This window comes from Pteronotus mesoamericanus, unplaced genomic scaffold (assembly GCF_021234165.1).
Source record: "Pteronotus mesoamericanus isolate MK-2021 breed Mesoamerican mustached bat unplaced genomic scaffold, CSHL_Meso_final contig_164, whole genome shotgun sequence".
NCBI lineage: Eukaryota > Metazoa > Chordata > Mammalia > Chiroptera > Mormoopidae > Pteronotus > Pteronotus mesoamericanus.
Window position 1 is genome coordinate 30,436,118 of NW_026555065.1, and position 21,673 is coordinate 30,457,790.

At 40.2% G+C, this 21,673-nt stretch overlaps 1 protein-coding gene across 1 annotated transcript in view; it reads right to left on the reverse strand.

Annotated features, from left to right (window-relative positions):
- AVEN (apoptosis and caspase activation inhibitor) overlaps positions 1-13,148 on the reverse strand; it is a 182,773-nt gene extending 169,625 nt beyond the window's left edge. Inside the window, exon 1 of the mRNA XM_054565624.1 lies at positions 12,809-13,148. Within this exon, the coding sequence (XP_054421599.1) occupies positions 12,809-13,054 (246 nt within the window). The 5' untranslated portion in view covers positions 13,055-13,148. The remainder of the gene's footprint in view (positions 1-12,808) is intronic.
- Positions 13,149-21,673: the final 8,525 nt, after the last annotated feature.

A 21,673-nucleotide genomic window follows, 5' to 3' on the forward strand; every position in this document is an offset into this window, starting at 1 on the left:
AGGACACAAATTCTCCCTGGAGCCTCTCTGGAGCCAAGCCCTGCCAACACCTCGATTTTAGCCCAGTGAATCCCACCGTAAGACTCCAAAACCATAACAGATAAATTTGTATTGCTTTAAGCCATTAAATTTGTGTTGATTTGTTACAGCAACAAAACACGAATACACTGCTGATAGAACTCTCCTACTTTGAGCAGAAGAGCCCCTTTAACCCAGTACCAGGTGGCATTTTTACCACATGCCTTTTAAAGAGAAAGAAAAAAGGGCTATTCCTATGTGTGAAGTAAATAATCACAAATAGAGAATTTAAAAATCAGGAACTAAAACGACTGCTATATGTAAGCTACAGCAAGGAGCGGGCTGAGCTGTTCACTTCAGTGGCTTAACAGTCAGATGTCTTTAGCATTAAACTCCCCTTCGGTTTCTTAGTCTACTTCATCTGAAGTCTTCACATTAACCACTGTTTAAAAAATACCTATTTATTTGTGGTTAGATAGTGAACCATCTCTGTTAGTCACCATGAAATGCCACAACAAAATGCCATAGACTGAGTGGCGGAAACAACATAAACTTACATCTCACAGTTCTGAAGTCTGGAAAGCCCAAGATCAAGGTGCCAGCATATACAGTGTCTAGAGATGGCCCCTTCCTGGCTTGCTGCTTTCTGTAACCTCACCATGTCGAGAAGATAGAGTGCTCTGGTCTCTCCTTCTCTTCACGTAAGGGCACCAGCTTATGGAGAGGCCCCACTCTTATGACCTCATTTAACCTTAATTCCTTCTTTAAGGCCCTGTCTCCAAATATAGTCACCTAGGGGTTAGGACTTCGACACATGAATTTGGGGGACACAAATAATCAGTCTGTAACATCATTAGTAATCATTAATTACGTAAGAAAGCAAAAAGGAAAAGCTGAGAATATAAAAAACTTCCAAACAGCATATTAATATGCAACTTACATATTCATTAATGTATTTATATATATGAAGTTACAGAGAATCGGACATGGGCGAATTGTACGTGTTTATACAGTCAGCTTCTGCACTAAAAATGAAAGATGCCTCTTTAAATTGTTCTTTTACAATAAATGTGTATTCAAAGATACACCAGCTTTGGAAGTGGAGAGGTACAGATGGCTTTGGCACCAAAATCTCACTATTTACACAAACTGCAGCTCTAAACACAGTGTCTACAACCCAGAAAAGAAAGTAGTGGACAGAAAAGTCGATATATCAGAAGAAGCTAATAATCCAAATGAAAAGAACAATTCCCAAATTTGCAATTTATTCCACAAAATTTATTGTTAGATGTAATTTCTACCTTGACTATAAGCTATTAATGCTCAGTAACAAATGAAACTATAATGAAACTTCACAAATATGATAATACCTACCAGATGTGGAGCTTATACTACACTTTCAATCTCTAAATTTGAAACAGCTATAGCAAACAGGTGTTAATTCATTCTCATTCTCTATTTCTCACATATATGACATTTAAATGTAGAAAGCCTTTAAGAGACTATTCGATACTAGAATGCCATTGTTATAGTGTATAACCAATTAAATTGACCTTATAGATGAAAAAAATGTTAGATTCATATGTGCTCTGAGCCAACATTTTCATCTAAAAAATACCCATGTTAAGGATAAAATATTAAATGGCATATTAAACTCACAGATTCACTAATTATCCTTGCCTGAATTACCCTCAGCCGTGACATACACACTGATAATGAGTCAGAGATAATGCCCACACACCCAAAAAAACAAGAAACCCAATCAACCAACAATGGTTTTCTTATGTAACTTGTTTCTTTGATTCCTACTCTTTTCTTCCCGATAAGTAAGTATAAGTAAGTAAGGCTGTACTAGTCTAACAAAATAAGGGAAGGAGAATTTTCCAGGCTGATTTGAAATTTTATCAACAACCTAGAAAGCAGTCAAAATTGAGGAGTAAGAAATTACAATCACTATCAAGATATTGTTGCTGTTGCTTTAACCTACTCAAGTAAGGTTTGAACATATTCAGCTTTGCGTGCACTCCATGGTTGTTCCCTCGATGACTCAAGTACAAAATGACTGTTACTTGTCATTTGGAAAAATGTTGGACTGCTTACCCCACCTGCTGTTCACTGCTGAAACTGTGCTTTGATGGCTCGTTTCAACTCAGCTGTGAGCAGACACACCTTTTGTGCAACAAATGGTGCCTCCCAGTGGCCTGTAATGTTCTTTTCATTGTTGTTTTGGAGCTGGACAAGGGCCTTGTAGTTAATATACCTAGTTCAACCTTCATCTGATAGATGGCTTGATGGTCCTTCATCTGAATAGACCAAAAAGCAGTTACACATTTGTTTTAACTCTGATATTCACTTTTTTATTTATTTTATTTTATTGATTATACTATTACACTTGTCCCGATTTCCACCTTTGCCCCTCTCCGCCAGCACCACCCACTCTCACAGGCAACCCACCCAACACTGTTCATGTCCCTGGGCTGTGCGTATAATTCCTTTGGCTACTCCCTTTCCTATACTGTACTTTATATCCCCATGGCTACTCTGTAACTATCTATTTGTACTTTTTAATCTCCTCACCTCTACTCCCATTCCACCACACCCCCCTTCCATCTGGCAACCAAAAAATGCTCTCTGTATCCATAATTCTGTCTCTGTTCTTCTAGTCTGTTTAGTTTGCTTTTTGGATTCAACTGTTGATCGATATATATTTATTGCCATTTTATTTTTCATAGTTTCATCTTTTTTTTTTCTTAAAAAAAATCCCTTTAACATTTCATATAATAATGGTTTGGTGGTGACGAACTCCTTTAGTTTTGTTTTGTTTTGTTTTTTGTTTTTTTTTTTTGGTCTGGGAACTTCTTTATCTGCCTTTCAATTCTAAATCATATCTTTGCTAGCTAGAGCAATCTTGGCTGTAGGTCCCTGCTTTTCATGACTTTCAGTATTTCTTGCCAATTCCTCCTAGACTACAAAGTTTCTTTTGAGAAATCAGCCGACAGTGTTATGGGGATGCCCCTATAGGTAACTGTTTTTCTCTTGCTGCCTTTAAGATTCTCTCTTTAGCTTTAATCTTTGGCATTTTAATTATGATGTATCGTGGTGGGGCCTCTTTGATTCCATCTTGTTTGAGACTCTGTGCTTCTTGGACTTGCATGTCTATTTCCATCACCAAATAAGGAAAGTTTTCTTTCATTACCTTTTCCAAATAGATTTCTGATTTCTTGCTCTTTCTCTTCTCCCTCTGGCACCCCCGTGATGCAAATGTTAGAGTGCTTGATGTTGTCCCAGAGTCTGCTTATACTATGTAGTTTTTTTTTGTTTCTTTCTTCTTATTATTGTTCTGCATGGTTGTTTCTTGCTTCCTTTTGTTCCAAATCATTGATTTGCTTCTCAGCTTCATCCACCCTACTGTTGTATCCCTATAAACTGTTTTTTTATTTCAGTTAGTGTATCCTTCATTTCTGATTTGATCTTTTTTTTATGCTACTGAGGTCCTCACTCAGTTCCATAAGCATCCTTATAACCAGTGTTTTGAACTCTGCATCTGGTAGATTGCTTATCTCTATTTTGTTCAGTTCTTTTTCTGAAGTTTTGATCTGTTCTTTTATTTGGGCCATGTTTTGTTTGTTGTTTTTGTTTTGTTTTGTTTTGTTGTTTTGGTCTCGTCATTCTGGCAGCCTCCCTGTGTTGATTTCTATGTATTAAGTATAGCTGCTTTGATTCTGTGTCTTGATAGCATGGTCTAATATAGTAAGTATCCTGTAGGGTCCAGTGGCACAGCGCCCCCTATTACCCAAGCTGGGTACTCAAGGTGTGTCCTTTGTGTGGGCTGAGTACACTCTCCTCTTGTAGTTGAGCCATGACTGCAGTTGGCGGGTCAGTGGGAGGAATTTACCCAGGTCCATCAGCTGCAAGGGCTATCTGTGACAATCATTGACCACCAACCTCTACTCTCTGTAGAGGATCAGCTGTGCAGGGACAGGGTATTGGTGCTCTGACGTGGTCTTTGCTGTCCACTGGGGGCACTGGCCCTGGGGTTTTCCAGGTGGTACAGGCCAAGGTCCACCCCGACCTGTGTTCTGTCCAGGGCCACCCTGCATGAGCTATAAAGCAGTCTGACATGGGTGTCATTTGTGCTAGGCTTGGACATTCCCAGGCAAAGCCAAACTGTGATTCTAGGCTGGCTGCTGCTAGTGTCAGACCTGGGAACACTTGGTAAGAGGTTCAGTGGCTGAGGGTTCACTGAAGCCAGCAACATGTTGCTTGTTTGATAGGATTTATAAAATTGTGAAACAGGAGCCAAGACCAGCCATTCATATGGAAAAATCACAGTTAACAGTTTTGGTGGGCCCATAAGTTGGGTGGGACAGAGTCTCGGGGGATCTTCAGGTACAGGTCAAACAGTGCCAGCCAGGTTGATGGAGTTTAGATATGGCACTGGCCTGCCAGCTCTATGGCTCTGTGTGGGGAGGGCTCAGAAGAGGGACAATGGCCTCTGCCTGCTTTTTGTAGGGGAGAACACTGAGAAAACACTCCTCTAGCTCCTGTCTTGATGCCAGACACTTTAGTTCCTCCCTGTATGTCACTGGTGCCTATCAAGCTCTATCCTAGTGCTAGGGCTCAGAGGGAGTGAGTGTGAGTAGGTGAGTCCACGTGTGGGTTCTTTAAGGGGAACAGCTTGGGGGTCCAGAAGTTCCTCCACTGACTCAATCCCTGCTGATTTTTGCAGCCAGAAGTTATGGGGACTTATCTTCCTGGCACTGGAACCCTGGACTGGGGTCCTGGTATGGGGGTAGGATTCCTCCCTCCCGAGATATCCCTCCTGATTTTTTATCTACCATGTGTGGATGTGGGACCAGTCCATTCCACATCTCCGCCCCTCCTTCCAATCTGGATGGATGTGGTTTCTTTAATTCCATAGTTAATTCCATAGTCAGACTTTCATTCAGTTGATTTCTGATGGTTCTGAGTGATGGTTACTCTTATATTTTAGCTGTAATTTTGATGTGTTCATGCAAGGAGGTGAGCCATGTTTACCTACACCGTCATCTTGACCAGAAGTCTCCACTTCTTGTTTTAAAAAAAAAAAAAATCCTTTAAGCAGAATCTTAGTAAAGGGAAATGACAACATGGATGGATCTTGAGAGTATCACGCTAAGTGAACTAAGTCAGACAGAAAAGGTCAAGAACCATATGATTTCACTCATGTGTGAGCTATGAAGCTGAATGCAACAAATGAACAAACAGGAAAAACAAACAAAAACTCCTAAACACAAAGAACAGTCTGGTGGTTACCTGAAGGAGTGGTTACCTGGGGGTAGTAAAGAATAAATGGGGTCAAATATATGGTGACAGAAGGAGACTTGACTTTGGGTGGTAGGTACACAATGCAATATACAGATCATGTATCAGAACTGCACACTTGAAACTTGTATAATTTGATTAACCAATGTCACCCCAATAAATTAATTTTTTAAAAAGGGAGGAGTGCATCTCCATCACAGTCACTTTTAATAAATGTGTGCTTCCAGAGTCTATACTTACAGAGCACATTTCAATCTAACACTTAATTTCTTTATGAGAATAATTTAATTGATTATAAACTATAATGGTGGCATGCTAAAACTGGGTAATATCTTAAAGGCTTTTCACATATAAATGTTATATAAGAGATAGAATGAGAATGAATTCATAGTTGTTTGTTACAAATGCCCCAAATACAGAAAGAAAAAAGAAATTGAGAAGGGAAGGAAAATGGAATGCCAAAGTTTTCCAGTCTTTTTCATGTCGCATATCACAGCATCCCACTTAAAACTTATGTTTAAGAAATGAGAATTTGGGGACTACAGTGTGGTGAAGCCACACACCTAGACTTTCAGATACCAAGCAGAAACCTCAATTCCTAAGTCATGTGGTGGAAACCGTAAATTCCCATCTCTGTATTTTACTACTACACTGTTGCTATCTCAAAGCATAGTAAGATACGTATTAAATAAACTACAAAAGCTGAAGTCACCAGATTGAAAGGATGGCCTACAATTCAATATACCCTTACCATTTTCTATATTAGAAAGAAAGAGAGATACGCTTGATAGCATGAAAAGTACACAATTGTTCTAGGAGGGGAAAAAAAAGTTCCCAATCAGTTGTTTTGCTCTTTCATAAACAAATAATTAAATCTCATCCTAGAAGTCAGAAACCACAAGTTTAAGTATCAATCCCACCACCAACTACTTGGCTGTACCCTTAAAAAGGCCTAAATCCACCCAATTACTATTTCTTCATCTGTGAAACCACATGTAATACTGTCTGCCTGTTTTACAGGGCACAATCATTTAAATGTGAAGATTTCTTTCAGATCCTACCCTAAAGAAGTGAGTGTAGTTACGTTTTATTCTTTAATTGATTTCCTCAACATATGAGTAATGCACTCTCATGGTAACAAAATAAAAATTGAAACAGTACAGAATACATAAGAAGTTTCCGCATCCTCATCTCCAAAGGTAACCTCTGCATGTTTTCTACACATCCTTCCAGAAATATTCTATGCATACAGATGAATATCTTCTTTTCACACAAATGGAGTGACACTATACTAACTTTTCTGAAGTGTTTCCATCAGTATTGGATGTTTTCCCTATCGATCCCATTCTTTAACAGCTGCATCATATTCCTCTGCATAGACCTACCATCATTTATTTAACCAGTCTTCTTAATAGAAATTTAGGAAGTTGTTTTCAGCTTAAACAACTGAACAATGGCAATGAACAATCATCTATGACCAATCATCTACTTATACTTGCTAACTTGTTCAGTAAGATAAATTGCTAAATATAGAATTGCTGGCCACAGGCTAAATTTTGATGTCAAATTGTCTCATTTATTGGTTGTATCAACCCCCACCAAGAGAAGAGTATACAAGTTCAGCCAATACTGAATATGATCAACATGTTTAAAAAAAAAAAAAAACAGCTTTAAAGGTTTTTTTCTGTATATAGTTTCATTAGGAAATTTATCACCAAGAAAATTAACATGGATATTTAAATATTTTTAAGCAACCTAACTTATACTTTCACCATCTGTCTGAAGCAATAAAGAACCAGAACTTTCATTTCTCGAAACAAAATAATAATAATTTTTAAATGAAGGTGCAAGACACCCCAGGAAGGAGAATACTGGTTGCCACAAACTGAACATTAGCCATCATGAAAAAGGACCTTGATATCATTACTGATATTACTCTATAATTTATTATTATGCTAAAAATGTAAATGTCTCTAACTACTAGATACTTGTCTATGTTCTCCATAGTTTTAAAGGTGTTTCTATGATGATATCTTTTACTAGAATGCATGTAACAATAAAAAAGTTATATGTAAGAAAAAAGAACTGAGGCACAAGAAATGCTTTGTCCTGAGTTATTGCTGACTTAATTTTACAGCATAAAGGAGTACTACTGGGTTGGCCAAAAAGTCCATTTGTTTCCTTTTTTTTTTTTTTTTTTGTAAAATAAGAAACATTTTTCATTTTTACCAGTAACTTTATTAATTTGGATATTTTGAGCATGTTGGCTACCTCCCGCTATTGGCTTCTAGTGGATAGAGGCCAGGGGTGCTGCCAAACATTTTCCAATGCATAAGGCAGCCCCACAGCAAAGAATTATGGCCAAAATGTCAATAGTACCAAGAAACTTTGCAAACCACTTCTGACACATTCGGATCAGTCACAGCACCTTCTCCATACACTGAACAAATCTTCTTTTCATTTCAGTTGCATTTTTACCTTTCTTGAAATAATAAAGCATAACATGCTGAAAACGTCACTTATTTTCTTCCAACTTCAATATTAAAATGGCTGCACAAAAATTCACCAATTTTGGTAGGTTATTTTTAAATGCATGCTGACATGGCAGCTGTCTCAATATAATCTGATAAAATTGTTTTGAATGACGTTAAAGACAACTAAGCACTACTACAGCCATTGTGTGGGAGAAAACATACAGACTTCTTGGCCAACCTAATACTATAAAGCTGGTGTACTTTAATTTTTCCCTGCTAAATTTAAAAAATATATATCCAATTCCATTATTCAATACATAGAATAAACACATCACATTTTTAATAAATTCTAGTTTACATTTAACAAAAATCTACTCTTATCAATTCATCACTAATAGTTTAAGAAATAATTAAGAAAAAAACTAAAATAAACACTAAATTACTTACGGAATCTAACATCTCAAATATCAAAATAAAAAGCACAGAATTAGCCCTGGTTGGTGTGGCTCAGTGGATTAAGTGCTGGCCTGCAAAATAAAAGGTTGCCGGTTTGATTCCCAGTCAGGGCACATGCCTGGGGTGCAGGCCAGGTCCCCAGCTGGGAGCATGTGAGAAGCCAACTGATGTCTCTCTAACACATTGATGTTTCTCTCCCTCTTTCTCTCTCCCTTCCCCTCTCTCTAAAAATAAATAAATAAAAACTTCAAAATGCTTTACTAGGTAGCATCTTTTAAAAAATAATTTAAAAATTAAAAAATACATAATTATATAAACAGCTTTTTAAAAAATTCTATTTAATAATTGACAAAGGTAAAAAGTCAAAGGTAAAAAGTGGCAAAGGATCTAAAGTATAGACAAAATAATCGAGCTTAAAGAATATATAAAACAAATGAGTTTAAAACAGATATAGAGAATAAAATAGTGAAAAGGGATTCTATAGATATAAGACCTCTGGATACTATAATTCCTGTTTCAATCTCACAGTTTAAAAAATCTTTTGTTTGTATCTGGCTGGTGTGACTCAGTGGATTGAGTGCCAGCCTGTGAACCAGAGTGTCACTGGTTCAATTCCCAGGCGGGGCACAGGCCTGGGTCGCGGGCCAGGGCCCCAGTAGGGGACATGCTAGAGGCAACCACACATTGATGTTTCTCTCCCTCTCTTTCTCCTTCCCTCTCCTTGCTCTAAAAATCAATAAAAATCTTTAAAAAATAAAAAAATCTGTTGTTTGCATCAAATCATAAAGTTTAATAGAACTAGGAGATATAAAATACAATGTGAATTAAAGCTGTTGTATAAATCTGGCCCTTAGGAGAGCAAAAACTTTTTAGTTACTGAGCTTTCATGCATTTTGAAAAACTAATCTTAAAGCAATTTTCTTTTGGGGCATTTAAGCATGTTCAGTTTCTAACCAAAAATGCTTCAGTCTTTCTTAACAAAAGAAAGGTGGGGGGAATATCTCAAGGCTATCATTTAGTTTTAGCTTTAATTGGCTCTTAATCTCTATCAGTCTGACATGATAGGGTGACTATTTTCAGCAACAATGAAGGGGTAAGTGCCTTAGAAACCTACCAGCAACTTTGATTTGATATCTCTCTTCTTGCAGGTTCATAGTAAACTTGAAATCAAGGTCAGAAATGTCCCTTTTACTGAGTCAAGTAGTAGCAATGAAAATATCGAATGTCAAATCCTCAGGCAAAAAATTTATATTGTTGTTTGCAAAGCAAAACTTTGGTCAGGAAAAAATGCATCCAAGTTCTACTCTCATTAATGCAGCTACTAAACAGCTACCTTATCTTTTATTAAACATTAATTATTAAAACATGATTAAAAGCAGCTGCCATGTGAACATAGAGCAAGAAAGCAAAGATCTGCTGACCCTATCCAGCAAAATTTAGCTTGTGGCCCTATCCACAATAACTGAATATGGTATCAGTATTACCTTAAAGCCATACAACCATATTGAAACATCAGGAAAAAACAGGTATGTAAAAAACATCACTCAACAATCCTCCACACATGCCCTTTTCAAATCTCAAAGTCTCCAGAGGCGGTGTAGGGTAGTAGTTGGAAGAAAAGGTTCTGGAGCCAAAATGCCTGGGTCCAATCCAGGCTTTGCAATTTTCTGGCTGAGTGATAAAAGATACATTATTTAAACTCTCCTGTGAGTTGCTTAACAGTGCCTCAGTTTCCTCATCTCATACCAAGGCTCAATAAAAGTGAGTTACTGTCATTACTACAAAAAGGAAAAAAGGGGGGGAAAATTCCAAGGAAAGCCAACAGGCCTTGAATTTCTCTTTGCTAATAGCTCATCAAAAGGATAAATATAATACTAACATAGCATAGTACATGGGATTTTTTTTTTAAAGCTACTGATTGCATCAAGCACATCATGCTTCTAGTGGGAATTCAGTGAAGATAATCAGCCTTATGACATGCTTATTCACACTCTGTAGACTCAGGGTTCATACCATCTACAGAAGGACTGATTTAAGAGCAAGAGACTCACAGGTGCTATGTACTCAATTAGGTTACCTGAGAGTGTTATGTACCTAGAAGTTGTTTCATCCAGTTTTATTTTGTCTTGTTTTCCATTTATAAGTCACATATGTGTCCTCATGTAAAGTAGAAAGGAAAAGCTGTAAACAGTATTAAATTCCAGAGTTAGGCAACTGGTCCTTACACAGCTAAAACTCTATCATGAATTTTCTTCTTTCTGAGCATTTCAATTAATCTCAATTTGGGGCATGAATGTGCCTTGGGATGTGAGAACAAAGAGGCCTCAGGCAGGGTAATCAATCTTGTCCCATTTAATCTTTAGGCACCAATAACGTTATTCTTAGCAAGCCTAAATAGGAACAGTACTTCAGAATCTAAAAGGGGAAGGGACCTTAGAGGTCACCTACCTAAAGTGAAATGAAGGAGTAATCTTTCCTACATCTCTTCCTCCATCTTTGCCTGAAAATCTGCTGGTGGCGGTAATGGAGGGAGAAGTGATGGCTGCTGCTGCTGGTATTTATGCCCCAGGCACTGGTCTATACATTCACATGCACTGACACATTGAAGCAAACTGTGAAATGAGAAAAACCCTAAAAGAAAACATAAGATGGACTTTTAAAGACCATTCCAAAAAAGACAAAAGCCTAAAATTTTAATAGAATGGATTGCAATATTATCATAAATCAAAAAAAAATATTATTCATCCTCTAAATGACACCATCATTGAACTCAATTTAGTTTAACAGAGATGAATAAAACAGAAGCACCTTCATTCACTCCCTTTAACAAGCTAAAGACACTTGTTATTAAAGGTCTGTGTGCCAGACACTTAAGTAAGTACCAAAAGTACCACTGCTACAATTACTATTAAGACATGATCCCTGTCTCCAAGGAGTGTCTACTTTGTTCTCAGTACAGCAGTAAGTGGTTCACAAAAATGTAAGAGAGAAAATATAGTGGAGTCAAGGGCAGCATAGAGTAAATCCCAGCTCTGCCATTAGCTGTTGACAGTTTAGACAAGTCTGTTAACCTTTCAAAGGCAAGATGTTACATATATTCGTCTATGTATAAAATAAAGTTGTGATAAAGTTGCTTAAACAACTTTAAATTGCTTTAAAAGTTTTTATAGTTAAATATATAAAGTTATATATATGTAAATAATGCTGTTACAAAGGTAAAATGTGATATATAGTGCACACTTGGCTGGCCTGAGTTTCCTTCATTTCCTAACAAGCTGACCCTGAGGTTTTCTTCATACCTGACTCAAATTTTACTTCTTACCTATCTTGATCCTCACAAGATTAAGTAAGTTACACTTAAAATCTTAAGTTTTAAAATTTTTGTCCAACTCTGTATTTCTGCATATAAACTACTATCTTCAGGGACATTTTACCTATAGTACCCTTAAGATACTGTAAATATTTCAGTTATAGGAAATTTTGCCTCAATTAAAAAAAATGTTTTTAACCTATGCACATGAGAATTCAAAGCATAAAGACAGTTTGTACTATAAATGTTAAAATAACAGAAGAACAGCTCATAAAATGACAGTAATCTGAAGGATTGAGGGAGGGAGTGGGGGTGGGTGAGGCAGGGGAAAGTGGTGGCAAAGCAAAACACATTTATAAGCTTCAAAAATTTTTAAAATAAATAAATAAATAAATATAGAAATAAAAAATAAAAAGGCAGTAATCTAACTACTTCAGCTGGAATATCAGCGGAGTAAGAGTTTGCCCATATTATTTCCTGCTGCGATCGCTAAGGAATTTCCTTATGAATGTGTGACAAAGACTGATCAACCATATTGCTATTAAAATTCGGACCTGATTACTGAAATATTTACTGATTGAAAATTCAAAAAGACGATGGCCAGTGACGCGATTCCTACATATATACAATAACAGAGAAATATACTATTAAAGAGAGAGAACTGTGCCTCGGATCCCACCCCCAAGTACTATAAGTTCAGTCCATCGGAGGCATTCTTTCATTCAATGAACATTTATTATGCACGTACTGTGTGCCAGGTATTGCAAAGTGAATACAACAGAGAAAAAAAAAAATTCCCCCCTCTCCAAATAACAGGAATGCCTCCCCAAAATCTAAAGGCTGCCCAAGTCTTAACTCCTAGAGACCAAGTCTTCGCCTCACTCCCACCCCTCAAGGGTCAATCGCACTGACAACGACCCAAACCCAACAAGCCCCTTAGGCTAGCAGCTCTCAGCCCCTGAGTTCTTAAGCGCTGAGATCCGGGATCCCTCGGTCAATCCAGGGTACGCCTCAGACCTTCACAGCCGGACTCCACCCTGCGAGGAGGAAGCGAGGGGCGCAAACTCAGACGCTCCACGTGCACGCCCGGCGCGTGCCCGCCATCCTCTGCCTGTCCCGCGCAGGCGCCACCGCTGCCCGGCTCATGTGCGCGCGCCCTGTACGCCACTCTGGGCTCCCGACTCGTGCCCTGGACCACCAGCCCCAGTTTCGCGCGGTGCCGACCATACCAACCACCGCCTCTTACCGGTCCTCTGGCCCCGGCGCCCCGGCCTCCCGGTTCCCGGCGGCTGCCCCGGTGGGCGCCGCCTCCTCGGCCTCCGCGGCCCCCCCGGAAGCCCCGACCGCGGCCCCGGCGGCCGCCTCCGTCCCCGCCGCCTCCTCTCTCCACCACCGCTATGGCTCCTGTCCGCTCGCGGTCTCGGTCCCCGCCGGGCCGGTCGTGTCCGCCGCGGCGACCGTGGCCGCCTCGGACTCGTCGGTCTGCCTGCATCTGGCAGTGCCTGCAGTGCTGAGCGAGCAAGGGGCCGGCTGTCGTGGAGACGCCCTTGCCCCACCGGAAGCGGGTCGCAGGACTGGCCCTAGGAGCTGCGAGCTGCGAGCGGAGCGCCGCGCCGGTGCGGAGCCGGGGATGGAAACCTGCGGTGGGGGCGGGGCGGCCCAGGGTACTGGCAGATTGGGGCCGGAACCCGGCTGGGGAAGGCTGAGCATTCAGATGAAGGCCCGACTAGTGGGGGCCAGCAGTGAGGGACAGGGGTGGGTCTGAAGGGTGGGGCCGTGGTAGGTAAAAGGGCTGATTATAAAAGTTTGTATAATATAAACTCGTTTTTGTTTTAAAGAAAGAAAACAAAATACAAGTATGGGTGTATTTGCATAAAATGTCTAAAAAAGTGTATGCCAAAATGTGTGGTGAGACAGCGAGTTAATTTTTCTGTTTAATCTCCGAGTTATCCAGAATGAATATAGTTTTTAAAAGTTTTACGGAACTCGAGATTCCAAGAGGAGGTGTGGAGGAAAAGGCAGGGGGGCTATCAGGTGAGAGAGGTGAGTGTGGACTGCAGCAAGCAACCGGGAGTAGAGAGAAACTTGTAGATGGGTAGAACGGGCTGTGAGGTCCCCAAGAGAATTTTTGTGGAAGTGACTACTTTAGCTCACTCTTACTGAGCCCGTGAGCCTTACATTCTCCAAAAGGCCCTGTTATCCTTATTTTGCAGAGGAGGAAACAACCCTAGAGAAGTTAACTCGCCTTAGGTAACACACCAAAGCAGTAGTGAACTAGCATTCTAACTCACTGCAGTCTATTCATGTGTTTCACTTATTCAGTACAAAGTTTTTTGAGACTCACGCATGTCTTATGATTTAATATTTTGTTTCTTGTTATGCCTAAGTAGTAATCTGTTGTATGAGTCAGTCTATATTTTTAACCATGGGAAAGAAGGGCAATTGGTTATGCAGGTACATGGGAACCATTTTTAACTTTGTATTACAGAAACTATAAAACAATAATAAAAGCAAGGGCTTAAATGTCCATCATCCAGTCAGCACTGCAAAATAAGTGTTTTCTTCCTTCCCAGTCTTTTCTTGCCCTTAACCTGTGTGTGTGTGTGTGTGTGTGTGTGTGTGTGTGTGCGCGTGCGCGCGCGCGCGCGCTCTGTCAGGCACAGTGCTAGGTCCTGAAGGCTTTTTTTTAAAAAGCCAGTGTCTCTACCCTGCAGTAGCTCACTTCCCACAAGAAAGATCCTCCCGTAAGCAGATTACTGCAGTACTATGCTGAGTATGGTGAGAGGTTCAAGGGAAGAAGATTTAAACTATTCCCAAGTGAGTCTGTTGCCCAAGGTTTGATGAAAAATAGACCCTTAAGGTAGGGGTGAGGGTTGAGCAGGAGTTTGATAACTGGAAGTAGGGGAGCTTTCCAGGCAGTGGGAACCACTGAGAAAGGTGTGTACACGGGAGAGAAACTCAGCCTTAAACATAGTAATCCAGCAATTACTATGCACCAAAGGCCATTCTAGTCCCTTCCCATATAGCACTTCGTTTGAATCTCACAGCAGCCCTATATAAGGCCTCACTTGTGTCCCCATTTTACAGGTGAAGGATCTAAGCGATATTAACTAACTTAGAAAATTGCACAGCTAGTAATGGAAAGATTGGAACCCAGGGCAGTCTGGCTTCAGAGTCTTGCCATCACTATACTCAAAAAATTATTCTGTGGACGAGAATTAGAATTCTATCTAAAAAAAAAAAAAAGAAAAAAGGAATTCTATCTAGAGAGAGCCATTTGGAAACTACTAGAATAATCTAGGCCACAAATAGAGCCTGAATTAAGTTGAGAGCCAAGGAGGTAGATATTAGGATAGAGAGGAGATGGAAGAATTAATAGCACTTCATGTCCAATTGTAAGTGGGAAGGTCAGGGAGATGAGAAATTAGGGGAGATGCCCAGATTTCTTGGTTGAGTGACCAGGTAGTTGATGCCATTAGTCAAGACAGGGAATACAGAGTGAGGGGAGAGGATGTTGTCAGGATAATGGGATTTTTTTAACATTGTATTCTGCAGTTTTCTGTGTTGCTTTTGTCTTCACACCTTGGTTAGTAGACGCTTCTCACACTTATTCTTCAATTTTTCTTACTATTTTGCCTCTACTGTTCTTCAACCTTTACCTTTTTATCTATTCCTCCAGGCCCTATAGGCCCTATTCTGCACACACCCCCTTTTTTCCCCTTGTCTCTTTACAAAATTAAGGTTCACTGTAGCATTCAGGATTAAGTTATTCATCCCCATGCTAACCTCAAATTCAATAATTCCACCTCTGGAGAAACACTGAACAACAGGAAGATGGGAAGAGTGGAAAGAATTGTATCCTTTTCTCTGAGTACCAGAGGAACTAACAGGAGATACACACATATGAATGATATTTTTAAGAACCCAGTAGAGTCCTGGTTGATGTGGCTTACTGGATTGAGCACCAGCCTGCAAACCAAAGGGTCACAGGTTTGATTCCCAGACAGAACACATGCCTGGGTTGTGGGCTAGGTCCCCAGTAGGAGGTGTGTGAGAGGTAACCACACAGTGATGTTTCTCTCCCTCTCTCCCTTCCCTTCTAACTTCTTTTTAAAGGTACTGGTTTGTTTGGGGTTTTTTTTCTTTCTTTTTTAAGATTTTATTTCTAGAGAGAGGGGAAGCGGGGAGAAAGAGAGGGAGAGAAACATCACTGTGTGGTTGCCTCTTTCGCACCCCCCACTGGGGACCTGGCCTACAACCCATGCAGGTGCCCTGACTGGGAATGGAACCAACGACCCTTTGGTTCACAGACTGGCACTTGACACCCTGAGCCACACCAGCCAGGGCCCCCTCTGCCTATTTTTTTAAAAAAAAGTGAACACCTTGGCCCCCCAACCATTGTGTGACCAAGAATGATAATGGTTTGGTATTCAATACATTGATTGTCTCTTCCTAATTCTACAGTCAGTGACATCAAGCTGGTAACCTGAAATGGGCCACGATTTTGGGAACTCTTACACCACAGAAATTGGCAAGTTTCTGCAGATCAGGGCTTTGTGGGCCATGGGGCAGAAACAGGTTGTTAAACTTCCCAGCACACCACTGATGGGCTCTCACCAAGGTGAACATCTATATATTTATCTAATACCAGACATTAGCACAAATCAAGAGTTTCTCAACTTTGGCACATTTAGGGCTAGATGATTTTTGTGGTGGTAGTTTGTCCTGTGCATTAATGTTCAAGAGAATCCCAGCCTCTACCATTCAGTAGTCTCCCCTTATCCACAGGGGATAGATTCCAGACCCCCAGTGAATGCCTGAAACTGCTGATATCTGTATGTACATATCTATGATAAAGTTTAATTTGTAAATTAGACAACAATAATAATAAAACAACTGACAATATGCTGTAATAAAAGTTATGTGAATGTGTCTCAAAATACCTTACTGTACTGTATTCATCTTTTCACATAAAGGAAGCACTTTACAACTTCTTTGGCATATCCAAATTGCCAGCATCACTATTGTGGTTTGGGGGCATTATTAAGTAAAAAAGGGGTTACTTGAGCCCTGGCTGGTGTGGCTCAGTGGACTGGGTGCCAGCCTGTGAACCAAAGAGTCGCCAGTTGGATTCCCAGTCAGGGCACATGCCTGGGTAGCAGGCCAGGTCCCCAGTTGGGGGCGCACGAGAAGCAACCACACATTGCTGTTTCTCCCTCTCTTCCCCTCTCTAGAAATAAATAAAATCTTTAAAAAGGGAGGGGAGGGGTTGAACACAAGCACTGTGATACCGTGACAGTCAATTTGATAACTCAGCTACTAAGAGGCTACGGGCCTAGTAGCATTTGCAGGGAAGACACCTGACCAAGGATAATTTATTTGTGTCCTGGGTGGGAAGGACCAGGATGATGAGTGATTTAATCACCCTACTTAGAATGACATGAACATTAAAACTTCTGAACTGTTTATTCCTGGAATTTTCCTTTTAGTATTTTCAGACTGAAGTTGACAGTGGTTAACTAAAACCATGAAAAGCAGAACCGCAGAGGACTACTATAGCTGCTACCCACTAGGACCCTCCCTCTTAGTTGTGACAAAATGTCTTCAGACATTGCCAAATGTTCCCAGAGCAACAAAATCACCCTGGATGAGAACCACTAGCACAGATGGATTTAACTATACAACTGTCCCTCAAGAAGCCTCTAAAATTATGAGGTTAAAAAGATGAGTGGAGTAGCAGTGAGGTTAAATGTATTTAAAAAGAAAGAAAGAAAGAAAAAAAAAAAAAGATGAGTGGGTTTCGAATTAAGCCAACTTCCTTAGGGCACATTCACTCGGCTTGACACTTAGCAGTCAATTTAAGACTCAGTAACACCATTGAGAGGTGGTATTATGCTTGTGGTACAGATAGCCTTGTCTGTGGATAGAGCTAACATTTAACATTTCCTTTGTGTCTAGCACTATTTTAAGCATTTCATTCATACTAACTCATTTAATCTTCATAATATTCCTATGAGGTAAATACTATTATTATTTTACAGAAAAAACTGAGTCACAATGGAGCTAAATAATTAGCTCAAGCTAATAAGTGACAGATCTGGGATTCATACCCACACACTCTGGTCTCAGAATCTGTGTCTTTAAATCTATGCTGCAGATGCCAACAAAAGTCCAGAGACTATGTTATTCCCTCCTCCCTCACCGAATACCTGTAAGTCAAGGCTTTTTTTCAATTCAACCAGTCATGTTCCAGATATGGAGGAATCTGTGGTCCCCTGCTAACACCGCCTAATTGGAGAACACCAGTAGCAGAAGCTCTTTTAACCAGGATGTTGAGTATGCTTTCCTCATTCGATTCTGATCAACATGGAAAAGATGTCTGTCATCAGGATGAAAATGCCGTACAAGTCCCTCCTGTGTTACAAGAAGCCAGAGACCTTTTGATATGGTAAATAACAAAGGAAATAAGGGTTTTCTGGTATTGCTTTTACTTGATAGCCCTGGCTTTAAACATATGCCATTGCATGAATGAAAAATTCAGTTTTCCCTTAGGTACTATTCACGAGATAGCGAAACAAAGTGCTGAATGATATCGGTAGCTCCTTAAGAAAATAAACTATACTTTCTGCATTTAAAAATATGTATAACCTAATTTATTTTTTTAAAGGAAGCCAATTCTTTAAGGCAATAGTTCTCAAAATGTGGACCAGCAACATAGCAGCACCTGGAAACTTGTAGAAATAAATGCAAACTCTCAGGCCTCACCCTGGGCTCAGAAACTCGGGGTGAAGCCCGGCAGTCAGTGGTTGAACAAACCTCCCAGGCAATTCTGATGTTTGAGAACCACTGTCGCAAGGTAGATTTTGAGCCTTCAAACATCACAAGAAAACTTCATAAACTAAGCTAAGGACATGGATCCTATAAGCTCTCACTGTTTGATGAAAGCAGATGTTAAGACAGGTCTTAAAAACAAGGCATGTTGCCTTGCAAATATAATTTTCATGTAACAAATGCATCTTCCTGATTCTTCTCTTTGCAGGCAGGCAGATTTAGTCAATTTTTCTGATAATTAGACTATGAACAAGGCAAACTGGAAAATCCTGATTTCTCAAAAAGATGTCTTTTTATTCACGTGTTTCTGAGCGGCTGTGCCCACTGTGGAAGGGTGCTCACAGGGTTCCGGGGAGGGACTTCGGCTCTTTGACAGGCCAGAATCCCAGCCTAGAAACCTGGTAAAGATGATGGCAAGTGAACCGCCTTAGAGGTCACAAAGGTGCTTTGGCCTCCGTATCTGGGGTCAGAGGCAGGGAACTCCTGAAAATGACAGAGCAAGCTCCTGAGGTACTGAATTCACACCTTGATCCCTTCTGCCTCCATTCTCACTCTCAACCGCTGACCTTGCTTTCAATTTCACAGAGATTGGAAACAATCAGAAAAGAATTTCCACCATTGCCATTACCACCACCCACAGCCTACCTGTATCTGTACCCACACATGCTGCGTCCTCTCCTGCTACTGCAGAGGGCTCTCTGCTCTGGTGTGAGGCCAGTGCCGCTCTTGTCTCCCCAGGTCCTACCCCTGCTCCCCTCCTTGAGGACATCTCTGCAGCAACATGTCAGTTTGTACCTTCTAATGGATCATTCACATTAGCATGCAACCGTGCTATATTTCCACCTTTCTTTCTTTTTTTAATTTTTTACACCACATCTCAATCCAGTTTCTGCCCCATTTCTCTACACCCTTTTATAACAGAGTTCCTCAGAAGAGTCAACCAGCACTGTCTCCAACTCTCCCATTCACTCGTTAATCCAGGCCCCAAGGCCTTCATGCCTGCCCCTGCACCAAAATGACAATATAGTCAAGAGGGTCTGGACTTCCAGACTGTCACATAAATCCATTTGTGGCAGTGCTTTCCAGAGTATTCCATGTCATGGTGCATGTAGAAAATGGTAATATTTCCCCAGTACTCAGGGAAAACAAGACAATACTGACCCCAATAGGAGGCTCCAGGCCTGAGGGGGCACAAGGCAAGCACTGAGTGCCTCCAGCGTATACCCTCCTATAAAGGAACCCCACCTCTGTTTTCCTGTCCTACAATAAAAATAAAATTATTAGATGTCAGTAACAAACTTCTCTGTCACATAAATGCAGTGTAAAGGTTCAACTTAATTCTTATATCCTCTTTTTCTTAGAACTGTAAAAGACTAACACCTTCAGATCAAGAACTGTATATCTCTTTTATACACCCCCATAGCATATAGCATAAAACACATGACATGTTTTAAAAACACGTCACATTGGCCCTGGCCGGTAACTCAGTTGGTTAGAGTCATCCTGATATTTGAAGGTTTTGGGTTTGATCCCTGGTCAGGGCACATACAAGAATCGACCAATGAATGCCTAAGTGGGTTGAACAACAAAAAGATCAATGTTTCTCCCTCTCTCCAAAATCAATTTAAATTTTTTAATTTAATAAAAATGTCACATTAAGATTCTCCAGATATTATTGCTTCAGCAACATTGAGAACTCATTTCTTATTCACAACTTATCTGTGGACAACATTTCTACTCTATCAATCAAAAAATGTTAGAGAGACCCTACCTTTTTCTTTTTTCCAGAAGGAATCTTTATTTGAAACTCTAACACAGGAGACCTTAAAAGAGTAGTAACCCTGTTGTATTTGATTCTAATACAAATAACATATGAGTTTTATTGTATATATTTCATCTACAGAAGGAAGGAGAGAGTTCATATGTCTTAGTTATTTATTCAATTATTGGCTCATTCATTCACTTTCACCGAATGCCCACAATGAGCCAGACCAACATACTTCCAGGCATTGGAGCTGGTGTGATAAATGAGGGTCTGTCCATGGGGAACTTACAGCCCACAGGAAAGAGAATCGATTACACAAGTGATTTACAAAAGAGTGAAGCGGGTGCTGTCACAGGTCTGGGTTCATTCAGAGCACATAGGGTAACAGAACCTTGTGAGGGTTGGGGGAAGAAACACCATACCAGTCACAGGAGGCTGGAGGCCTTGGTCCTTGGAGGCCTATTCAAAACAAGGCTGACAAAGACCATCTCAAGCCACGCTCAGGACAGGACCAGGTGTCAGGAGAGGAGGAGTTTCTTTGGTCTGGCTGATGTCGGCAGGTGGGTCACTGCCTCAGCTTTTTGGAAAGGATGTAGATGATGGTGAAGGTCAAAGATAGACCTTACTTTAAAACAGAAACCAAAAAGGCAAGTCGAGAAACTCCCTTATTCATACATTCCTTCACTGGAATCTCTTTCTGATATCCAATCCAATGTTACCATGTAAGTTTGAACCACTTTCTCATTTTTTGTCTTTTTTTAAATTGAGATATAACATTGTATATGTTTAAGATGTACAATAAGCCTAATTTCTCTTGATTTGTCCCTGAAAAAAAGGATAGGAAAGAGTAGCAAAAAGACATTTGGACATAAAGCTTCTCAAAGAAAAAGTATTTCATGACAACAAACTCACAACTATCAACAACTGAACGTAAAACAAAAACAAAAACAAACTAAGCAAACAACTAGAACAGGAACAGAATCATAGAAATGGAGATCATAGGGAGAGGGAGAAGGGAGAGTGAGGGAAAAGGTATAGGGAATGAAAAGCATAAATAGTAGGTACCAAATAGACAGGGGGAGGTTAAGAACAGTATAGGAAATGGAGAAGCCAAAGAGCTTATATGTATGACTCATGGACATGAACTAAGGGGGAAAATGCCAGGGGCGGGGGGCGGGGGGAGTGGTGTGTAGGGTGGAAGGGAATAAAGGGGAGGAAAACAATGGGTCAACAATAATAGCATAATTAATAAAATATTATATATAAAAAATAAATAAAATCGGAGGGGTATTTGAGAAAAGTAAAGTCTAAACTCATGCAAAGCCTCAGAAGTCATGGAGGCCACTCCACAAGGAAGGGGATTCATTTGGTACTATGTTACCCTTTTTTGGTTAATAGGTTGTTTTGCATCATTCGCCATGTACTGACAACAAAGAAGCAAGAGCAATCTGCCAAGGTTGGGAACAGAGAGACTTTTATTATTCTGGGATTCTTTGTCTTATGTTCAATGGTAGA